The sequence below is a fragment of the Sciurus vulgaris genome, assembly GCF_902686455.1.
Source record: "Sciurus vulgaris genome assembly, chromosome: 1".
Lineage (NCBI taxonomy): Eukaryota > Metazoa > Chordata > Mammalia > Rodentia > Sciuridae > Sciurus > Sciurus vulgaris.
In genome coordinates, this window is record NC_136461.1 from 119,745,526 (window position 1) to 119,764,895 (window position 19,370).

The window sequence follows — 19,370 nt, forward strand, 5'->3', positions numbered from 1 at the left end:
TAATATTTCGCACCTATAGAAACGTCCTTTCTGAGGACACAGAAATAATTATAATACTGATGATGCTCTTGCCTTTCACTTATTTATAACTTTACTTTCCTCATAATGCATGCTTCCCGTGGTATTATTTTGATGAACTTTGAGGGGTATGAGATTAAATTTGGGTTTCTTGAAAATCAATTCCAAACCTCAACCATTTTCAAATTTACACCAATAAGTATTTTGCTTTCTTAGAACACTTAAGGGATGATTTTAGCCTGTTTATTAAAGGATATGTAAAACATTGTTAATGGCAATTTGTATAGAAGTTCCAACTATCACAGCATCTACACAGTTTAGAAAGATTTTAATTAGTATTATATGATGCATGTAATAAAAATTGATTAACTATGACCTACTTTGGAAAGGACCCAAGGGTATCACTTCCACTGCTCTGTCCTTGTACGAGTCTCATGTGAAGCAATCCAGTGTGAGTTCATTGCTAAGTAGGGAGACTTTCACTTTTAAATATCTCTAAATGATGTAAAGTTCTACTTTTATATACCTTCCTTCTTTTGCTCCTATTATCTATAGAGATGTATAGATGTATCTAATATTTCACTGACACAAAAACAATTAAAATATTTGAAGATGTATAATGTGTCTCCATTATAATAGGATTAACCTAGCTAAGGTTTTTTTTTTGGGGGGGGGGCTGAGGGGGGTACAGTTGTTAACTTAATGATGAATTAGAGTTCACAGAACTCTTCCTCTGGTTTCTTTTAGATACTTTCTATTTTGTTAGGAGTGTTCTCAAAATGTGTCACCAAGTGACTTAGAATGATCACCTTCCTTGTTTGGAAATTGGTTTTATTTCAATACAACCTAAGTTTCATCATTTCTCTGTCAGATCTACCACGCATGGTTACTTAGACTAGGGGTTTGATCTTATATATCTACATTATAATTACAAAACATTGTTCCTAGTTTAGTTTAATTTTATTATTTAAAATAATTTTGGATTTGGCATTTGTTCCCTTAAATTTCTTTCTTTGATATTTGGCTCATAATTCTAGAATATTCAGGATTTTTCTTATCCCATTTATAATGTCCAATTTGCTAATAGTTTTTCTTATTCCTCCTCTCTGACAATTCTTCTAGGCTTAAATAGTAAACAGTATTCTATTGCATGAAAGCATAGTTTATAGTGGCTGCATGAATTTCAATACTCATTTATACTCAATGGCAAAGGGAGGTGTGTTTAAATACTGACTGATGTGACGGTGATGGTAAGATGGTCAGATGCTTCTGACCTTTGTCTTAGTTAAAAAAAAAAAAATACATAACCTATAAGTGAATCTCTAGAAATTCCATTTGGAAAGACTTTATGCTTGACTTCTGCTCTATCACATCATGGCAGTCATTGGAAATATGTTCTTCTTCAAATAGTTACATAAAAAAGCAGTAAGTAACTCCTTTTAAAAGCACATTCTTGGGATGGTGTGCACCTGTAATCCCAGGAATTCAGGAGTCTGAGGCAGAAGGATAAAATGTTTGAGGTCAGCCTGGGCAACTTAGCAAGACCCTGTCTTAAAATAAAAATAAATAAATAAAAATAAAAAGGTCTGGAGAGGTAGCTCAGAGATAAAACTCCCTGGTTTTGATCCCCAGTACCGTCCCCGTCACCAAATAAGCACATTCTTAGGAAGAACATAAGCTTGGTAGATAAAGTAGAACAGATTATTTTGTGATGCCATATAAATTCCTTGCGCTGCAAGAGCACCTAAGCACCTTCATGGTAATCAGAGGGGGTAGAAGCAGGAAGCTGGGGGAAGGTAGGACACATTCTCAAGAAACAGAATTGAAAAATATCGAGGTGCTCGGAAAAGTCCGTTTTGTTGTCACAGAGACAAAGGCTATGATTTTGTTCTCAAGTATCTCCTGTCTCTTATCACACCCGGCTTATGATTTACCTTGTAGTAGCCATATCCTGCAGCAATTAGGCCAGTTATAACTATTCTTGATGCTTATGTTATATGTTTCGTTGGTCAACACTTTCACTTCTTCTTCACTTTAACTAAAATTTGTTCTAAGGAAAATCAAGTAGACAGGAAAATACACGGGCAATGTTTCTCAGATCCTAAGTTCATCCAGGGAATTGGTATTATTCTTAAGAGTTATACCTTGATGTGGATATAAATAATTTCACAAAACCACCACTGTGTGGACATCATGGAAGAAAAATAAGTTAAATTTTAAAGTATTAAAGTTGGACATTGAGGGTTTGTTCGTTTGTATTTATTTATTCACAGACAGGGGACCCAAAACTTATCAGGCAGTGTCACTGTGTTGAGAAGATAGAGACCCGAGTATAGGGAGGGCAAAGAGATTGTTTTCAAGATAGAAGACTAGAAAGAAGGAGTTATCATAACCAGAGGGAACTCCACATATCTGCAACAGGGTACCCTCAAGTCTTCGAAAGAATACTAATCTGCACATCGGTCAGGAGATGGGGAAGGAACGGCTGGAAAACTAGGTCAAATGGTTCCTAGAACTCACACAAGAGTTTATGTTCCCAGTAGCCTTCAAGTATTATTCATGGAAATGAAGAATAATGTACTCTCTGAAGTGAAAAACACACCAGGTAGCACTAACAGCAAATATTTTTGAAGAGTTCAATTAATGTTAAGTACCTAGCAGTAGAAATTACCCACAACATAGCCCATACAGAAAGAAAATGGGGGGAAAACGAACAAGAGGACTGGTTGTGGGAACTTCACGTGTCAAACTTCTATGTAATTAAGGTTCCAGGAGAGAAGACTAGAAAGAATGAAGTAAAAAATAAATAAATAAATAAATAAAATTGAGGAAATGGTGATTAAGACTTTTCCAATTCAGGGTAATGTTTTAAACCCATAGATGTAAGAATCTCAACATGACTCAAGCAAAATAAAAACTAAAATCACACCAAAGTATATATAAATCCAATTGTTGATAACCAATGACAAAAAGAAAATTTTAAAAGTGGCGGGAGGCAAAAAGAGACATTGATGGACAAAAATCCCTTCATGGGAGACATGGAATTCAAGTAGTGGTCTCTGAAATCCCACTGGACACCAAGACCTAGGAGGACCATCGTGGGAATAAAGACCCAATTCAGATGCCTACTTGCCAACCACAGCCCCAGATCAAGTTCTGTACCCCTCTGGACCAGCAGTGGCCCAGGGTTTCTTTTGTGCTATTTTCAAGACTGTCTGACAATGGACTCAGGAGGAGTCACACAGTAGTGGTGCTTTTGGTGAAAAGCCTGCAAAAGCTGGGCCAACCTTTAGACCCTGAAACAAACCTGACACTCAGCTTCAGACTCTCTTAGACACCTTGCCCACTCTGGGAACTGGAGGAAAACATATGTTTGTACCTCTAAAGTCTGACCTACAGCCCTTTGGTCTCACAGCAGATCCTAACATGGCCCTGCAATCTGGCTCCAGCCCTCTCAGGTGTGATGTGAAAAGAGTTCTTCCTGGGAGGGAATCTACCAGGAGACACATCAACCCCTGACCTCAAAGACCTTGTTATTTGCTGTAGTTCAATGCATGACTTATATTCAGACCATTTCAGCTGGGGACTAGGGTCAGTACTACCACCAAAGAAATTCAATGACCCATAAGTAGCCCTCCCAGAGAGTAAGAAGAAGCTATATCCATATATCAACCTTATAATAAGGCTTTGATCGGTGGACCATGAGACAGACTCTCATTCCAGTGCCAAGCTATAGCACTGACGTCCTGAAGGTAGATAAGTTTGCTGAAGGACCAGACTGAGTCAACACCCATTAGAGGTCATGATAACTTGTCTACCAAACACAGAACTCATTGCAGACCAAAAAATAGCCATGTGACAAATCTTCAACCCCATGCAACCAGGATCCCAGGGTTAATTTCATCAGCCTATAGATCAAAGAGGAAAAAATATTCTATATATATTTGTTAGGCCCATTTGACAAACATTATTCTACTCTTCTGTTTTCTTACTGATTTTCTCTGTGGATGATCTATTAGTTACTGAAAGTGGGATATTGAAGTTCACTACTATTACTGTATTCCATTTTTCCCTTTGACTCTGAAACTATTAATTTTCTATGTTAAGGTGCTCCAATGTTCATTATATATATTTAAGGTGCTCCAATGTTCATTATATATATATATATATATATATATATATATATATATATATATATATATAGTTATTGGTGTTATATGTCCAAGATGATTTCATACCTTTATTATTGTGACCTTCTTTGTCTCATGTGACAGATTTTGAATAAAATCTTACTTTTGTCTAAGTATAGCTGGTTTTGGTATGTTTGCATGAAATATCTATTTCATCGCTTCACTTTCAGTCTGTGTATATCCTTAAGGCTAAATTAAGTCTCTTATAAGCAGCAAACTATTAAATTTTACATTAACTATGCATCTACCCAGTGCCCTTTGATTGGAGAATTTAATCCTCTTGTATTTTAAATAGTGATAGGTGAAGATTTAATACTGCCATTTTAAGTGTTTAGTTGTAATTCCAATGATAGCCCCAGTTTCTTTTTTCCATTCTTTTGTTTTTCCTTTGTGATTTGTTGACTTTTTCAAGTGGTATTCTTCAAATCTCTTTTTCTTAATCTTTTGTTATTAGACTAGAGTTTTTTATTTTTTTTATTTTTATTTTTTGTCATTTCCATGGCTTTTTACATGAAATATTGTTTAATTAACACATTCTTTTTTTTACTTTTTTTTTAAAATCATATATTTATAGGGCAATGTTGTTTGATTCACTCTGTTATTTTTTCCCTTCCCCCCACTCCTCCCACCCCTATTTTCCCTCCTTCCTCGATTCTTACCACCCTCCTTATCCCTAACACTAAACCTAACCCTAACCCTAACCCTAACCCCTCCTACCCCCCATTATATGTCCTTATCTGCTTATCAGCGAGATCATTTGTCCCTTGGTTTTCTGAGATGGGCTTACCTCACTTAGCATGATATCCTCCAATTTCATCCATTTGCCTGCAAATGCCATAATTTTATCATTCTCCATGGCGGAGTAATATTCCATTGTATATATATGCCACAGTTTCTTTATCCATTCATCAACTGAAGGGCATCTGGGTTGGTTCCACAATCTGGCTATAGTGAATTAAGCAGCTATGAACATTGATGTGGCTGTATCTCTGTAGTATGCTGATTTTAAGTCCTTTGGGTATAGGCCAAAGAGTGGGATAGCTGGGTCAAATGCTGGTTCCATTCCAAGCTTTCTGAGGAATCTCCATACTGCTTTCCAGAGTGGCTGCACTAATTTGCAACCCCACCAGCAATGTATGAGTGCACCTTTTCCCCACATCCTCGCCAACACCTATTGTTGCTTGTGTTCTTGATAATCGCCATTCTAATTGGGGTGAGATGAAATATTAGGGTAGTTTTGATTTGCATTTCTCTTATTACTAGAGATGTTGAACATTTTTCATATATCTGTTGATTGCTTGTACATCTTCTTCTGTGAAGGGTCTGTTCATTTCCTTAGCCCATTTGTTGATTGGATGATTTGTATTCTTGGTGTAGAGTTTTTTGGGTTCATTATATATTCTGGAAATTAGTGCTCTATCTGAAGGATGAGTGGCAAAGATTTTCTCCCACTCTGTAGGCTCTCTCTTCACATTACTGATAGTTTCCTTTGCTGAGAGAAAGTTTTTTAGTTTGAATCTATCCCAGTTGTTGATTCTTGCTTTTATTTCTTGTGCTATGGGAGTCCTGTTAAGGAAGTCTGATCCTAAGCCAACAAGTTGAAGGATTGGAACTACGTTTTCTTCTATAAGATGTCTATAAGATGCAGGGTCTCTGGTCTGATTCCGAGGTCCTTGATCCATTTTGAGTTGATTTTTGTGCAGGGTGAGAGATAGGGATTTACTTTCTTTCTGTTGAATATGGTTTTCCAGTTTTCCCAGCACCATTTGTTGAAGAGGCTATCTTTTCTCCATTGCATATTTTTGGCCCCTTTGTCTAATATGAGAAAATTGTATTTATTTGGGTTTGTGTCCATGTCCTCTATTCTGTACCATTGATCTGCCTGTCTATTTTGGTACCAATACCATGCCGTTTTTGTTACTATTGCTTTGTAATAGAGTTGAAGATCTGGTATTGCAACACCCCCTGCTTCGGTCATTCTGCTAAGGATTGCTTTAGCTATTCTGAGTTTTTTATTCTTCCAGATGAATTTCATAGTTGATTGCTCTATTTCTGTAAGGTACATCATTGGGATTTGAATTGGAATTGCATTGAATCTGTATAGCACTTTTGGTAGTATGGCCATTTTGACAATATTAATTCTGCCTATCCATGAACATGGGAGATCTTTCCATCTTCTAAGGTTTTCTTTAATTTCTTTCTTTAGTGTTCTGTAGTTCTCATTGTAGAAGTCTTTCACCTCTTTTGTGAGATTGATTCCCAAGTATTTTATTTTTTCGATACTATTGTGAATGGGGTAGTTTTCCTAATTTCTCTTTCTGAAGATTCATCACTTATGTATCAAAATGCATTGGATTTATGAGCATTGATCTTGTAACCTGCTACTTTACTGAACTCACTTATGAGTTCTAAGAGATTTCTGGTGGAATTTCCTGGTTCCTCCAAATATATAATTGTGACATCAGCAAACAGGGATAGTTTCAGTTCTTCTTTTCCAATTCGTATTCCTTTAATTTCTTTGGTTTTTCTAATTGCTCTGGCTAGAGTCTCAAGAACGATGTTGAATAGAAGTGGTGAAAGAGGACATCCCTGCCTTGTTCCAGTTTTTAGGGGGAATGCTTTCAGTTTTTTACCATTTAGAATGATATTAGCCATGGGCTTAGCGTAGATGGTCTTCACAATGATAAGAAATGTTCCCACTACCCCAATTTTTTCTAGTGTTTTGAGCATGAAGGGATGCTGTATTTTATCAAATGCTTTTTCTGCATCTATTAAAATAATCATGTGATTCTTAACTTTAAGTCTGTTGATATGGTGAATGACATTTATTGATTTCCGGATGTTGAACCAACCTTGCATCCCTGGGATAAAACCCACTTGATTGTGGTGCACTATCTTTTTAATATATTTTTGTATGAGTTTTGGGAAAATTTTGTTGAGAATTTTTGCATCGATGTTCATTAAGGATATTAGTCTGAAATATTCTTTCGTCAATGTGTCTCTGTCTGGTTTTGGTATCAGGGTGATATTGGCTTCATAGAATGAGTTTGGGAGGGTTCCCTCCTCTTCTATTTCATGAAATACTTTGAGGAGTATTGGAATGAGCTCTTCTATGAAGGGTTTGTAGAACTCGGCTGAGAACCCATCTGGTCCTGGACTTTTCTTTGTTGGTAGGCTTCTGATGACCTCTTCTATTTCATTGCTTGAAATTGATTTATTTAAGTTGTGTATGTCCTCCTCGTTCAGTTTAGGTAATTCATATGTCTCTAGAAACTTGTTGATGTCTTTGAGGTTTTCTGTTTTGTTGGAGTATAGATTTTCAAAATAGCTTCTAATTATGTTTTGTATTTCACTCGTGTCTGTTGTGATATTTCCTTGTTCATTCTGAATTTTAGTAATTTGAGTTTTCTCCCTCTTTCTCTTTGTTAGTGTGGCTAAGGGTTTACCAGTTTTTTATCTTTTTAAAGAACCAACTATTTATTTTGTTAATTTTTCTGATTGTTTCTTTTCTTTCAATTTCGTTGATTTCGGCTCTGATTTTAACTATTTCCTGTCTTCTACTACTTTTGGTGGTGGTCTGCTCTTCTTTTTCTAGGGCTTCGAGCTATAGTGTTAAGTCATTTATTTGTTGATTTGTACTTCTTTTGTTGAATGCGCCCCAAGAAATAAATCTTCTCTAAGTACTGCTTTCATAGTGTCCCAGAGATTTTGATATGATGTGTCTTTATTCTCGTTTACTTCTAAGAATTTTTTAATTTCCCTCCTGATGTCTTCTGTTATCCATTCATCATATAATAGTGTATTATTTAATCTCCAAGTATTGGAGAAGTTTCTATTTTTTATTCTGTCATTTATTTCTAATTTCAATCCATTATGATCTGATAGAGTACAAGGTAGTATCTCTATCTTCTTGTAACTGCTAACAGTAGCTTTGTGGCATAAAACATGGTCTATTTTAGAGATGGATCCATGTGCTGCTGAGAAGACAGTGTATTCCTTCTTTGTTGGATATTATATTCTATATAAGTTGGATAAGTCTAAATTGTTGGTTGTGTTATTGAGATCTATGGTTTCTTTATTCAATTTTTGTTTGGCTTATCTATTCCGTGGTGAGAGAGGTGTGTTAAAATCGCCTAGTATTATTGTGTTGTGGTCTGTTTGATTATGGAATTAAGAAGGATTTGTTTGACGTACATGGATGAGCCAATGGTCGGGGCATAGGTATTTATGATTGTTATGTCTCGCTGATTTATGCTTCCCTTAAGCAGTATGTAATGTCCTTCTTTATCCCTCCTGACTAGTTTTGGCCTGAAATCCACATTATCTGAAATGAGGATGGATACTCCAACTTTTTTGGTTTGTCCATGTGCATGGTATGTTTTTTTCCTATCCTTTGACCTTTAGTCTATGGGTATCTCTTCTATGAGATGAGTCTTTTGCAGCAGCATATTGTGGGATTTTTCTTTTTAATCCAATCTGCCAGTCTATGTCTTTTGATTGATGAGTTCAGGCCATTAACATTCAGGGTTATTATTGTGATATGATTTGTATTCCCAGTCATTTGACTCATTTTTTTTTTTTTACAAGATTTGGTTTCTCCTTTATTTCTCTATTCCTTTAGGCTAGTTCCTCCTGTTTCTGATTTGCATCGTTGTTTTTCATCTCTTCCTCATGGAATATTTTGGTGAGAATGTTCTGTATTGCTGGCTTTGTTTTTGTAAATTCCTTTAACATTTGTTTATCATGGAAGGATCTTATTTCATCGTCGAATCTGAAAGTAAGTTTTGCTGGGTATAAGATTCTTGGTTGGCATCCATTTCCTTTCAAGGCTTGGTAAGGTAAATGTTGTTCCGGGCCCTTCTAGCTTTTAGGGTCTGGATTGAAAAATCTGCTGATATTCTTGTTGGTTTCCCCCTGAATGTAATCTGATTCTTTTCTCTTGCAGCTTTTAAAATTCTGTCTTTATTTTGTATGTTAGGTATTTTCATAAGAATGTGTCTTGCTGTGGGTCTGTTGTAATTTTGTATATTTGGCGTCCTATAAGCCTCTTGTTCTTGGTTTTCCATTTCATTCTTCAGATTTGGGAAATTTTCTGATATCATTTCATTGAATAGATTGTTCATTCCTTTGGTTTGTTTCTCTAAGCCTTCCTCAATCCCAATAATTCTTAAATTTGGCCTCTTCATGATATCCCATAATTCTTGTAGATTCTGTTCATGATTTCTTACCATCTTCTCTGTTTGGTCAACTTTATTTCAAGATTAAATATTTTGTCTTCAATATCTGAGGTTCTGTCTTCCAGGTGTTCTATCCTATTGGTTATTCTTTCTATGGAGTTTTTAACTTGGTTTATTATTTCCTTCATTTCAAGGATTTCTGTTTGTTTTTTTTTCAGTATCTCTAATTCTTTATTGAAATGATCTTTTGCTTCCCATGTTTGCTCTTTTAACTGTTGATTGGTGCAATCATTTAATGCCTGCATTTGCTCTTTCATCTCTTCCTTCAATGCCTGCATTTGCTCTTTCATCTCCTCGTTTGCTTCCTTGATTGTTTTAATTATATACATTCTGAACTCCCTTTCTGACATTTTTTCTGCTGTGTTGTCATTGGGTTTTATTGATATAGTATCTAGTTTTGTTTGGGACATTTTCTTTCCTTGCTTTTCATATTGGTTAGATGTCAGTGGGACTCTGTGATATTGCAGATTTCCTCTATTAGTTTATAGTGTCCCTGTAGATTTCCAGTGTATCACCTCCCAGCCTTCAGTAGCCTGAAGTCTTGGAGTAACTTGATAATACAGTGCTTCCAAAGTACACTGCCCCTAGCCCACTACTGGTTCCAGGGAGAGAGACCTGGAGAGGTCTCTGGCTGCCCTATCCTGGTCCCAGAGGCTGTTTGCGGGTCGGAGGTTTCCGCTGGCTTGGGGACTTGTGGTTGGCTCTTTGTAGAAAGGCTCTCACTGGGTGGTCTGCTCCAAGAAGCTAGCCTAGAAAGGCGCTTCCCGCTGGAGGGAGCCGGGCTGCTTGGGGAAGTCCCTGGCTGCCCTGTCCTGGTCTGAAGCAACCTGGGGGTGTTAGTTACAACATTGTAATCTAAGGTAATGATGACTTCAATTTTATCACATGCAAAAACTATGCAATATTACCTCTCTTACACATTTTATGAAGTTAGTCATAACTACATCTTACTATATTGTGTATGCATTAACAATGTATTCTTGCTTTAGTTATTTTTAGTTCATCTGTCTTTTGACTTTGGTACTAGAATTAAAAGTGATATACACAGCACCATAGCAGTGTAGAGTATTCTGGTCTCATGAAATCAATTGGACAGTACTCCCTTCTCTTTTGTTTTTTGAAAATTTTGGGAAGTTTGATGCTAATTCTTCTTCAAATGCTTGTTAAATCTTTCCCATGAGGTCATCTTGACTTGGGTAATTTTTTTGTGGGTAGGTTGTTGGTTTTTATTTCAATATTTTTCTGGTTGTATACATATTCATATTTTATATTTCTTCTTGAATCAGTTTCATTTTTGTATTTTAAGAATTTGTCTATTTTCCTATGTTATCCAGGTTTTCTTTTTACATATTACTCATTTTGAATTTAAATTTTTTTTGTTTTTATAGACTGCATTTTGATTCATTGTACACAAATGAGGTCAAATTTCTGTTTCTGTGTTTGTACATGATGTAGATTCATGCCATTCATGTAGTTATACATGTACATAGGGTAATGATGTCTGTCTCATTCCACCATTTTTCATATCCCCCTCCCTCTCATCTCCCTCTATATAATCTAAAGTTCCTACATTCTTCTCTCTCCCCCACCCCTCCACCCCCATTATATATCATTATCCACCTATCAGGGAAATCATTCAGCCTTTGGGTTTTGGGGGTTGGCTTATTTCACTTAGCATGATATTCTCCAATTCCATCCATTTATTTGCAAATGCTGTAATATTCTTCTTTATGGCTGAATAATTTTCCAGTGTGTATATATACCACAGTTTCTTTATCCATGCATCTGTTGAAGGGCATCTAGGTTGGTTCCATAATCTAGCTATTGTGAATTGAACTGTTATAAAGATTGATGTGACTGCATTACTGTAGTATGCTAATTTTAAGTCCTTTGGGTATAAACCAAGGAATGGGATAACTGTATCAAAAGATGGGTCCTTTCCAAGTTTTCTGGTGATTCTCCACACTGCTTTCCAGAGTGGCTGACCAATTTGCAACTCCACCAGCAATGTAAAAGTGTGCCTTTCTCCCCACATCCACGCCTGGACCTCAAATAGCCAAAACGATCCTGTGCAGGAAAAGTGAAGTGGAACATATCACAATACCAGACCTTAAATTATACTACAGATAAATAGTAACAAAAATGGCATGGTATTGGCACTAAAATAGACAGGCAGACCAAAGGTATAGAATAGAAGACACAGAGACAAACCCACATAAATATAGTTACCTCATACTAAACAAAGGTGTCAAAAACTTACAATGCAGAAAAGATAGCCTGGTCAACAAATGGTGCTGGGAAAACTGAAAATTCATATGCAGTAAAATGAAATTAAACCTCTATCTTTCACCCTCCACAAAACTCAACTCAAAATGTACCAAGGACCAAGGAATTAGACCAGAGACCCTGCACCAAACAGAAGAAAAAATAGGCCCAAATCTTCATCATGTTAGCTGAGAATTGGACTTCCTTAACAAGAATCACAAGAAATCAAAGCAAGAATCAATAAATAGGATTTATTCAAACTAAAAAGCTTTTTCTAAGCAAAGGTTGCAATCAATGTGAAAAGACAGCCTACAGAGTGGGAGAAAATCTTTTCCACACACACTTCAGATAGAGCAATTATCTCCAAAATTTATAAAGAACTTACAAAACTTTACAACAAAAATACAAAGAAACCAATCAATAAATGAGCCAAGGAATTGAACACATACTTTACAGAAGATATATAGGTGATTAATAAATATATGAAAATGTGTTCAACATCTCTAGTAATTACAGAAATGCAAATTAAAGCAACTCTAAGATTTCATTATACTCCAATTAGAATGAGTATTATCAAGAACACAAACAATAATAGATGTATCCAGTTTTGACACAAATTATTTATAATATTCCATTATGATCCCTTTTTATTTCTCTACATGAAGAGTCATGTCTCCTCTTTCTTTTTTTAAAATAAGAACTTTTTTTGTTAAAATTTTTAGTTTTGTTATTTGTTCTAATAGTTATACATGGCAGTGGGGTGCATTTATACACATTGTACATAAATGGAGCACAACTTCTTCTTCCTCGGACTGAACATGGTGTAGTTATACCAGTAAGTGTATTCATTCATGTACATAGGGTAATAATGTCCATCTCATTCCACTGTCCTTCCTATCCCCCCACCTCCACACCTTGCCTCACTCCTGTCTGCACAGTCCAAAGTTCCTTCATTCCCCCATTATGGATCAGCATCTGCTTATCAGAGAAAACATTCAGCTTTTGTTTTTTTGGGATTGACTTATTTCACTTAGCATGATATTCTCCAGGTCCATCTGTTTACCTGCAAATACCATAATTTCATTCTTCTTTAAGACCAAGTAATATTACGTTGTGTATATGTATGGTGTTTTCCTTATCCATTCAGCTGATGAAGAACATCTAGGTTGGATCCATATTTAGCTATTTGAATTGAGCTGCTATAAACATTGATGTGGCTACATCACTGTAGTATGCTGATTTTAAGTTCTTTGAGTATAAAGAACTTCCAAGGAGTGGAATAACTGGGTCAAAAGGTGGTTCCATTCTAACTTTTCTGAGGAACCTGTATACTGCTTTCCAGAGTCATCGCACTAATTTGCAGTCCTACCAATAATGTATGAGTGCACCCTTTCCCCCACATGCTTGCCAACATTTACTGTTGCTTATATTCTTGAAAATTGCCATTCTTGCTGGAGTGAGATGAAATCTTAAGAGTAGTTCTGATTGGTATTTCTCTAATTGCTAGAGATGTTGAACATTTTTTATATATTTGTTGATGGATTGTATTATTTCTTCTTCCATGAATTGTCTGTTCAGTTTCTTAGCCCATTTATTGATTGGGTGGTTTTTTTTTTTTTTTTTTTTTTTTGGTGTTAAGTTTTTTGTGTTCTTTATATATCCTGGAGATTAATGCTCTATCTGAGGTGCATGTAGTAAAGATTTTGTCCCATTCTGTATGCTCTCTTTTCATGATATTGATTATTTCCTTTGCTGAGAAGAAACTTTTTTTTAAGAAGAGTAAGTAGAGATCTCTTTCCTTTTTTAATGTGGATCTTTATCACCACAAATTTACCCCAACATTCATTCCATCTATTGATTGTTTTTACTTCTGGAACTTCACGAGTCTGGTTAAGGAAGTCATTTTCTAAGTTGACGCGATGGAAATTTGGTCTCACTCTTTCTTCTGTTAAGCACAGGGTTTCTGTGCCTAGGTCTTTGATCCACTTTGAGTTGATTTTTTTGCAGGGTGATAGATAGGGGTTCAGTTTCATTTTGCTACATATGAATTTCCAGTTTTCCTAGCACCATCTGTTGAATAAGCTATCTTTTCTCCAATGTATATTTTTGGCACCTTTGTCTAGTATGAGATAACTGTATTTATGTTGGTTTGTCTTGGTGTGTTCTATTCTGTCTACATGTCTATTTTGATGCCAATGCCATGCTGTTTCTGTTACTATTGCTCTGTAGCATAGTTTAAGATCTAGTATTGTGATGCCTCATGATTCACTCTTCCTGCTAAGGATTGTTTTGGTAATTCTGGGTCTCTTGTTTTTCCAAATGAATTTTGCTTTGTCTAGTTCCATGAAGAATGTCATTGGAATTTTAATGAGAATTGCATTAACTCTGTATAATAGCTTTGGTAGTATGGGCATTTCGACAATATTATTCTCTCCATCCAAGAGCACAGGAGATATTTCTATATTCTAAGTTCTTCCTCAATTTCCTTCTTTACTGTTTTGTAGTTTTTCTTATAGAGGTCTTTCACCTTTTTTGTTATGTTGATTCCCAAGGTTTTTTTTTTTTTTTTTTTTTTGAGACTATTGTGAAAAATTTGAGTTTCTCTTTTTTTTGTTATTTAGTCTACCTAAAGACTTGTCCATTTTGAATATTCTCTCAAATAACCAATTTTTGGGTTTGGGTCTACTTTTTTATTCTTTATTTCATTAGTCTCCTCTCTAATCTTCATTATTTTCTTCCTTCTGCTTGCTTTGGGTTTAATTTATTCTTCTTTTTGTAATGTCATAATTTAAGAAGAGTAAATTCCTTTTTTAATGTGGATCTTTACCACCACAAATTTGCCCCAACATCTCCATTAATTGCATGTCATGTTTTTTGGATTTTTTTTCATTTTCATTCATATCCAAGTATTTTAAATTTTTGTTTTATTTCTTTTTTGATCCATTAGTTATTTAGTAGCTTATAGTTTAATTACTGCATTTTCTGTGCATAATCTACAATGATACTTAATAATTTTATTTTAGTGTGGGTCAGAAAACATACCTTGCATGATTTCTATCCTTTTTAACTTATTGAGATTTAATTTATGTCCTAATAAATAGTCTATCTTTAAGAATGTTTTATGTATATTTAAGAAAAATGTGTTTTCTGATTGTCAGACAGAGTAGTCTGTATATGTGGTTAATTTATTTAAGAATATTGTTTAAGTTTTAGGTGTCCTTGCTGGGCTTCAATTTGCTTATTCTATCAATTATTGAAAGTGAGATACTGAAGCCTTAGACTACTGATGAATTATTTATTTCTCTTTCCAATTCATCAATTTTTGATACACGTTTTAGGGTTGTATTGTTTGGTGAATATGTTCACATTTGCTATGTCTTCAAGATGAATCATTTCTTTTTTAAAGATTTATTTATTTTGATTCATTGTAGATAAATGGGGTAAAACTTATTTCTCTGGAAGTAGAGTCATACCATTTCCGTAAGCATACACGTACTGTAATGATGTTTGTCTCAATTTGTTATTTTTCCTTTCGCCCCACCCCTTCCACCCCTCTTTCTTCTATATAATCCATCCTTCCTCCATTCTTGCCTCCCTCCCACCCTCCATTATGTATCATCATCCGCTTATTAGAGAGATCATTTGGCCTTTGGTTTTTGGGGATTGGCTTATCTCACTTAGCATGATATTCTCCAATTTCATCCATTTGACTGCAAATGCCATAATTTTATTCTTCTTTATGGCTGAGTAATATTCCATTGTGTATATATACCACAGTTTCTTTATCCATTCATCAATTGAAGGGCATCGAGGTTGGTTCCACAATCAAGCTATTGTGAACTGAGAAGCTATGAACATTGATGTGGCTGCATCACTGTAGTATGCTGATTTTAAGTCCTTTGTGTATAGGCCAAACCAGACAGAGACACATCGAGGAAAGAAAATTTCAGACCAATATCCCTAATGAATATAGATACAAAAATTCTTAACAAAATTTTAGCAAATTGCATACAAAAACATATTAAAAAGATAGAGCACCATGATCAAATGGGTTTCATCCTAGGGATGCAAGGTTGGTTAAACATCCAGAAATCAATAAATGTAATTCACCAAATCAACAGACTTAAAGTTAAGAATCACATGATTATTTTAATAGATACAGCAAAAGCATTTGATAAAATACAGCACCCTTTCATGCTCAAAACTCTAGAAAAAAATAGGGATAATAGGAATATTCTTCAACATTTTAAAGGCTACCTATGCTAAGCCCATGGCCAATATCATTCTAAAGGGAGAAAAACTGAAAGCATTCCCCCTAAAAACTGAAACAAGGCAGGGATACCCTCTTTCACCACTTCTTTTCAACATTGTCCTTGAAATTCTAGCCAGAGCAATTAGACAGAGCAAAGAAATTAAAGGGACATGAATAAGAAAAGAACTCAAACTATCCCTATTTGCGAATGACATGGTTCTATATTTAGAGAAGCTGAAAAATTCCACCAGAAAACTTCTAGAACTCATAAATGAATTCAGTAAAATAGCAGGATATAAAATCAATGCTCATAAATCTAACGCATTTTTTTCATAAGTGAATCCACTGAAAGAGAATTTAGGAAAACTACCCCATTCACAATAGCCTCAAAAAAAAAAAAAAAAAAAAAAAAAAAAAAAAAAAAAAAAACTTGGGAATTAATCTAACAGAAAAGGTGAAAGACCTCTACAATGAAAACTACAGAACACTAAAGAAAGAAATTAAAAAAAATCTTAGAAGATGGAAAGATCTCCCATGTTCTTGGATAGGCAGAATTAATATTGTCAAAATGGCCATACTACCAAAAGTGCTATACAGATTCAATGCAATTCCAATTAAAATCCCAATGACATACCTCATAGAAATAGAGCAAGGAATTATGTCTTTTTTAAAGTGTCCTATCTCATCTCTAGTAGTCAACATTGTTTTAAAGTCAATTTTGTCTGATACTGACATAGAAAATTGGACTCTTTTGGTTACCATTTTGTATAGTGTAACTTTTTCCTATTTTTTACTTCTGACTTAAATCTTTGAATCTAAATACATCTCTTACAGAAGGATAAAGTTGAATTTTTGTATCATTCTTACTTACATCTTGTGGAGGGGGTGTTACCACCATAGGATTATGGGGATGACTGAGAACACAACATCAAGTATATTCTGCTAATTTCTGCCTTCATACTATAGTATTTAATACATTAAATATGACATCTTTCCACTTTTTTATGTCTTATGACTTTTTTGTTTTTCAATTCATATGCTACTACTTTCTGCATTAAATAGTTATTTTACTGTATACACTTAAATTTCTTGTTATTTCTTTTACTGCAAATATTTTTAGTTATTCTCATAGTGGTTGCTCTCTCCTAATTCATACTATCTTGTTTGGAATAAGACTAATTTAATTTCAATAGTATATAAAACCTTTTCTCATATATTTCTTTTTTATTCTCTTTGTATTACTATAGTCAGACAAGTTACATATTTATTCATAATAGGGTTATCAACACAGTTTCATAATTATTCCTTTCACACTGCAAGTATTACTGTGGATTATGCACAGAGAAAGTACTTCTCTCCAGTTTCTTGGATTTACACAACACAAGATTTTCCCACACACTCTGTCCTCTTGACTCATCAAGGAAGATGGGCACATACACATTTCCATTCTTTTTCCTTCTGCTTAAGAACTAGCAAGTCATAGGAAACTAAAACATTAGTGGGAAGACCTGAACATGTCTGACCACTCTGGTTGATTGAGTGCAGAAGTCTGTATAATTGGAGGATTCAGTAATACTTTATACTGAATTATTTTATACTCCTACACCACTTCTTCCAACCTAGTCAGAATTAGTAAGAGATGATATTTTGATTTCTATTTGCATGTTAGTTTTCTTATTTCTCAATTGAGTTAAAAACTTGATAAGAGATAAACATGGAGAATTTTGCATAACCCTCAATATATTATTAATAATAATCAAGAATTACAACCCACTCAGTCTTTAATATTAAAGCTATTTAAATGATAAGATTGCGTTCAAAGGGAACATCAATGCCAAGCAAAAATTTTTCCCTATGTAGTTAATATTTTATATGGTATAGTGATTATAAAACTATTATGTTGTTATTATAGAACTTTGAGGAAAATATGAGTAATTTTAAAATAAACCATAAACTTGAAAAACATAAATTTAAAGTAACATTAAATGGTGCTGGGAAACTGGAAATCCATATGTGGCGAAATGAAATTGATCCCCTATATCTTACCCTGCAAAACAATCAACTCAAAGTGGATCAAAGACGTAGACACTAGGATAGAGACCCTGTGACTAATGAAAAAGTAGGCACAAATCATGTTGGCTTAGGATCTGACTTAATTATCCAGACTCTAAAGCACAATAAGTAAAATAAAAAATCAATAAATGGGATGGACTCAAACTAAAAATCTTCTTCTCAGCAAAGGAAACAATCGATATCATGAAAAGAGAGCCTACAGAATAGGAGAAAATCTTTACCACCTGTACCTACACATATACACAGATGAATGGTGTTTAAGTACTGGAGGCTGATGGTTAAATAAAGGTGAGACTGAGGTTGAAAATGTGTTGTAATCCTCTCCCTATTCAAGCCTGAAAGTATCCTATGCATTTTTTAACTACTGCAATCCCCCTCTTCCCTTGACCTGCTTCCTTTGCAAAGTATGGTCTTTTTGAGGGCTGCCTTTACTTCACGGTTCCTCAGACAGTAAATGATGGGGTTTAAAAGAGGAACAATGACAGTGTAGAGAACAGATACCACCTTGTTGGAATTGTAGGCATACATGAGCTTGGGACGCGCGTAGGTGAAAAGGGTTGTGGAATAGAAGAGAGTGACAACTGTCAGGTGAGAGGCACAGGTGGAAAAAGCCTTTTGGCGACCCTGAGAGGAAGGGATCTTGAGGATGGTGGTGAGGATGGTGGCATAAGATGCCACCACTACACAAAGGGGAACAGCGATGACCATGAGTGCCAAGAAGAAGTCCACCAGTTCAGCCTGTGAGGAGTCTTCACAGGAGACATTGAGGAGTGGAGAGATATCACAAAAGTAGTGATTGATGTGAGGTGTGCCACAGTAGTGGAGTCGGGCTATGAAAACCATCTTAATCATGGCAGTCATGAGTCCACACAGCCAGCATCCTCCAGCCAGTGCACCACAAAGTTGGTTGGTCATGATGACTGGGTAACGTAGTGGATTACAAATGGCTACATAGCGGTCAAAGGCCATGACAGCAAGGAGTATGTACTCAGTGCAGACAAAAGTCACAAAGAAGTAAAGTTGAGTCATGCAGCCATTGAAGGAAATGCTCTTGTCATGGCTGAGGAAGTCCACCAGCATCTTGGGACTGATGACTGTTACATACCACATCTCCAGGAAGGAGAGGTGGCTCAGAAAGAAGTACATGGGCTTGTGCAGCTGCCCATCACAGCGAATGGCTAAGATGATAAGAAAGTTCTCCAGAAGAGTCAGCAGATAAGTTGCCAGGAAAACAGAGAACAGGAGAAGCTGGAAAGCTGGTCGAGTTGGAAATCCCAGAAGAATGAAATATGTTGTCACAGTAAGATTATCTACTTCCAGAACTTGGGTGATCAT

At 35.3% G+C, this 19,370-nt stretch overlaps 1 protein-coding gene across 1 annotated transcript; it reads right to left on the reverse strand.

Annotated features, from left to right (window-relative positions):
• Positions 1-18,392: 18,392 nt before the first annotated feature.
• On the reverse strand, positions 18,393-19,370 carry OR6Y1 (olfactory receptor family 6 subfamily Y member 1; the record flags this gene model as incomplete). The annotated part of the gene is made up of 1 exon (XM_079146408.1): positions 18,393-19,370. The coding sequence occupies one exon, from the start codon at positions 19,368-19,370 to the stop codon at positions 18,393-18,395; it is 978 nt and encodes a 325-aa protein (XP_079002534.1).